The sequence below is a fragment of the Protobothrops mucrosquamatus genome, unplaced genomic scaffold (genome assembly GCF_001527695.2).
Source record: "Protobothrops mucrosquamatus isolate PMUCROS unplaced genomic scaffold, P.Mucros_1.0 scaffold_279, whole genome shotgun sequence".
In the NCBI taxonomy this organism is placed as follows: domain Eukaryota; kingdom Metazoa; phylum Chordata; class Lepidosauria; order Squamata; family Viperidae; genus Protobothrops; species Protobothrops mucrosquamatus.
Genome location: NW_015386355.1, coordinates 31,501 through 36,066, shown reverse-complemented (window position 1 = coordinate 36,066; position 4,566 = coordinate 31,501). Strand labels below are relative to the sequence as shown.

The following is a 4,566-nucleotide window of genomic DNA, read 5'->3' as shown; positions in this document are numbered from 1 at the left end:
TTTCAATTACTGTTTTTTTTTTTACTATGTTGGCATAGACAATTGAGAGAGTTTATAAATTGAATAATTGAGTAAATGAGTTTTATTCTATGGGACACTTATTTATATAATTTATCCTATGCTCCAATATGCCCAATTAGGAATATCTGTTAATCCCCACTTCTACAAAATGAGGACTGGAAATAGTGTTTCAGTAGTAATGCCTCTACTTGGGAATTCAATCTGTCCGTATGTTGTGGTTTTTCTATAAGCTATTAAAAATGGAGCTTTTTAAGAAAGCCTTAGATCAGTGGTGGCAAACCTATGGCACTAGTGCCAGAGGCGGCACTCGCAGCCCTCTCTGTGGGCACGCATGCCATCGCTCCAGCCCCACCTTCCCCCACAGCTCCCTCCTCACCAGCAGCCCCCACTGGAGGAGAATCACTCCCGGGTGCAGCCTGTGCGGAGCTGCACAGCCAAGCACATGGCAGCTGGGCAGCAGATGATGTTGCGGGGTGCAGGCGGAGGGCATGGCCACCATGGCACTGCAGGGCCACCTGGGCGATCTGTGGCATGCTGTGGATAGCCCTGAGGGTGGGCGGGGTGAGGGCGGAGCAGGGCGGGAGTGGGCGGGCGGAGCGGGCTGGTTTTTGGGCACTCGGTCTCTAAAAGGTTCGCCATCACTGCCTTAGATATATGAACCAACACCATTTATTATACCACTGTTTGTATTATCTTTTATTATACTATCCTGTTTTATTGTACAATGTACGTTATATATCTATATCTATGGAGATTCTCAGTCATCCAGGTCATGGTTGTCCCAAAGGTGCCTTTTCAAGAGGCAACTAGACTTTTTTGTTTTTCTTTGAAGACTTTCGCTTCTCATCTAAGAAGCTCCTTCAGCTCTGATTGGATGGGTGGGGAATGGAAGGATTTATATTCGTTGCAGAAAGCTGGTCATTTGCATTCTTTTAGAAAGTCGTTGAGGCCACTTGAAGGTTTATTTATGTCCTCAGGGTCACCTGAGTGGTGCAAATGGGTGTGGACCCTTCTTGGAACTGCTGAAACATTGGGGAAACAAAACAACCCCTTTATAAATGCATGGCACACATTGGAGAACAAACCCATCAAGACAAGATTCAGCAGTCCATCTGCATTTAAAAGACAAAGGCCACTCTTTCGAAGATAGCAAAGTCCACATTTTGGACAGAGGACTGCTGGTTTGAAAGAAGGGTCAAAGAGGTCATCTATGTCAAAATTGTACAACCCCCTCTCAACAGAGGGGGAAGATACGACATCATCTATCTCTAGTCTATAACATAGTACTTCCAGCAGTTCCAAGAAGGCTCCACACCCATTTGCACCACTCAGGTGACCCTGAGGACATAGATAAACTTCCAAGTAGCCTCAACAACTCTCTAAAAGGAGGCAAATGACCAGCTTTCTGCAACAAATATAAATCCTTCCATTCCCCACCCATCTAGTCAGAGCTGAAGAAGCTTCTTAGATGACAAACAGAATGTCTTCAAAGAAAAACAAGAAAGTTCAGTTGCCTTTTGAAAAGGCACCTTTGAGTTTTACATTTATGTGTTGGAGGTTATAAAATGTGAAATGTCTCTCAAACCAATCAATCAATCCATTTGCATTCACTTAACATTCAGCCACAGAACATACATAAACATTAAGTATTCACAAATTTTGCTTATGCCTGTTCAGAGGTATGAATGGTTAGTCAAATACAATATATGGGGTTATGGTGGCAGTATCAAAAACATAACATGAACATTATATAGTTGCACTAACACGATGCCACTATCTTCTATGTTTTCAGGAACATGCAGTCCACTATATATTAGAACTGTAATCCTATAACCACACAACTGAAAGTAAATCCTATTAATCTTAAAAGAGCTTCTGAAACAATATTCATAGGTGTGTGTGATATTCCCCCCAAAATTAAGAATATCCATTAATTTATATTCTATTTATTCAACAGAGTGAAACAAAGTTCAGAAAATGACAATAAAAAAATCTTTGTATATTACTTATAACTTTTGAAATATACATGCCAGTTCGGTTCACTTGTAGTTAATTTGCTCTTGCCTCTTTGTTTAAAAAAAAAAAAAAACCTTAGGCAGAATAAAGTAATTCCTGAACACTTTTATGCAGTTGAAATCAATGTAGAACTGTTGGTTTTTATCCCATTTGATCTGTTGTGTTGATGTTGCAGATAGTCTTTTATAACAGTATAGACATTTCTATCAAACTGAAGAGAATAATAAGGCTGAAAGCTATTTGTCTCTGATATAGGTGGTCCATTAAATGTCCCTGAGATACAAAATGTGGCACAGTTTCTCTCTTGTTCCCATTTTGCTCCAGTACCTTCTGAAAATCTTCCAGCGTGTTTACGTAGCTGTGATCTAGTCTCTCTTTTTTGGTACGGAAACGTAACAGAGTTAAATTCTGGCTTTGTCAAAACTTGGTAAATAGGTTTTCAACTGTAGAATATTAGCCACAGGCTGCTTTCCTTCGTGATAAAAGCTAAGTCCTGTAAGGAGTTCCACGTCTCTAATTCGAGCAACATGAAATCTCATTCTCTCTTCGACCCATAAAGATTTGGGCTTGCCAACCTATTGGAAGAAAGAAACAAGTATTCCAGTTCATGTTGCAGACATTCTGAGATATTTGAAAATTCGGTGCTAAATTGATAAATTGCTTTGAAGATGATCTGAGAATGTTCTCCAGAGCAAGAAGGTGTATCGCTGGAAAGGTGAATCGAATAGTCCTTACTTTCAACAGCTCATGACCTACTGACCATAAGGGGGCAGTAGAGTATAGCTAGAGAATTAAGGGCCTCTTCTGTATCATGTCTTTGTCTATCATTCTTCCTCTTTCTTTTTTTTTCTTTCTTTTTTTTAAATAGATCAATGATTCAGGGCACTTCCACTTGCCTGTATTCCCAGGAACTTTTGCAAAGACAACATGGCTCAGAACTCTCTTGTTCTGAGAACATAATTAGCTGGGTACTAAAATTTGCCTATTCCTACAAGGTGTTTCCTAATGAATTAAACTCTTTTCTGCTGCAGTTATATAAAACTCACTTTATTGATCATTATTCATGTCATATTCCCATTCTCAGGAATGATCAAATGCACACAAAGAAATTTAGCCTTCTTTCCCGTAACAGTGTGAACGGAACAGTTGCAGAATTATAATGTTGAAAGAGGCCAATTTAATTCATTGATCCAATCCCTGTTCAGCGTGGGAGTCCAAATTAAAGCAGCAGGACAGATGGCTATCCTGCTATTGTTTGAAAACAGTCAGTGGAAGGAAGCTTGGCATTTTTCTTGGTAATTGCTTCCACTGTTAAACAGTTAATGCTATTTGGAAACAGTTGCTGATGATCAGCTGGAAATTACTTCCTTAAAGCAATTATTCTATGTGCTGCACTCTGTGAAAACAGAAAGCAGAACTACATCTTCTGTCAGACTTGTCCTTAGATGCTTTAAAACTGTTACTATATGCTACCTACTACCATCATGTGCCACCATCTAATCTTTCTTCTCAGGAATCAACATACCTGATTCTTTTAGTCTCATCTTCTCCTACATTTTACCAGCTCTATCACATTGTTGATTCATAGTCCATTTATGAACAATTATAATTTCAATATCTTAGAATATATAATTCCATGACAGTTGTTACGTGAGTTTTGCCCCATTTTACAACATTTCTTGCCACAATGGTTAACTGAATATCTGCAGTTGCTAAGTTAGTAACATGGTTGTTAAGTGAATCTGGATTCTCCATTGACTTTGCAAAAAGGTGATCACATGACCCTGGGACACTGCAACCATCATAAGCCAAGCATCTGAATTTTGATCATATGACCGTGGGGATACCGCAACAGCGTGTGAAAAACAGTCATAAATAATTTTTTCAGCGCCATTGTAACTTTGAATGGTCACTAAATGAACTGTGGTAAGAAGAGAACTACCTGTATACACTTATTTAATTACTGAATAATAAAATCAATTAAGTTAGTTACTTTGTGTAGTGATTAAGGCACCAGTCTTGAAACTGGGAGATTGTGAATTCTGGTCCCACCTTAGACACAAAGCCAGCTGGGGACCTTGGGCTCTTTCAGTCCTAGATAGCAGGCAAACCACTTCCAAAAATCTTGCCAAACTTTTCCCAGCAGTTGCCAGAAATCAAGATGGATTCAAAGAGAACACCCCACCCCCCAAAATATCTGCACTGTAGATCAGGATTTGAATCCCCCCCCCAGTGTTTCTTTTAAATTTAATTTTATTATTTTTCAACTCACTTTTCTTGCCAAGATCTCTCCAAGATCCAAGATTTTGAATATTCTTTATTTGTCCTAGATTATTTATTTATTTATTTATTTATTTATATTTAAACTTCTATGCCGCCCTTCTCCCCAGAGGGACTCAGGGCGGCTCACAGCATGTTAAAAAACAACACAAAAAAACATTTCCCCTATAAAACCAATTAAAAAGCAAATATATTAATAGCTGTGTCATATTTAAAATCTTTGAAAATTTTTAAAAATTATTCCCTATT

The 4,566-nt window shown here is 38.7% G+C and overlaps 1 protein-coding gene across 1 annotated transcript in view; it reads right to left on the bottom strand.

Annotated features, from left to right (window-relative positions):
* Positions 1-1,969: 1,969 nt before the first annotated feature.
* The window catches only part of LOC107302637 (ectonucleotide pyrophosphatase/phosphodiesterase family member 1), a gene marked incomplete at its 5' end in the record, with an annotated part of 33,175 nt that continues 30,578 nt past the window's right edge, over positions 1,970-4,566 (bottom strand). The window contains one exon of the mRNA XM_015831755.1: positions 1,970-2,612. Coding sequence (XP_015687241.1) covers positions 2,439-2,612 — 174 coding nt within the window. The remainder of the gene's footprint in view (positions 2,613-4,566) is intronic.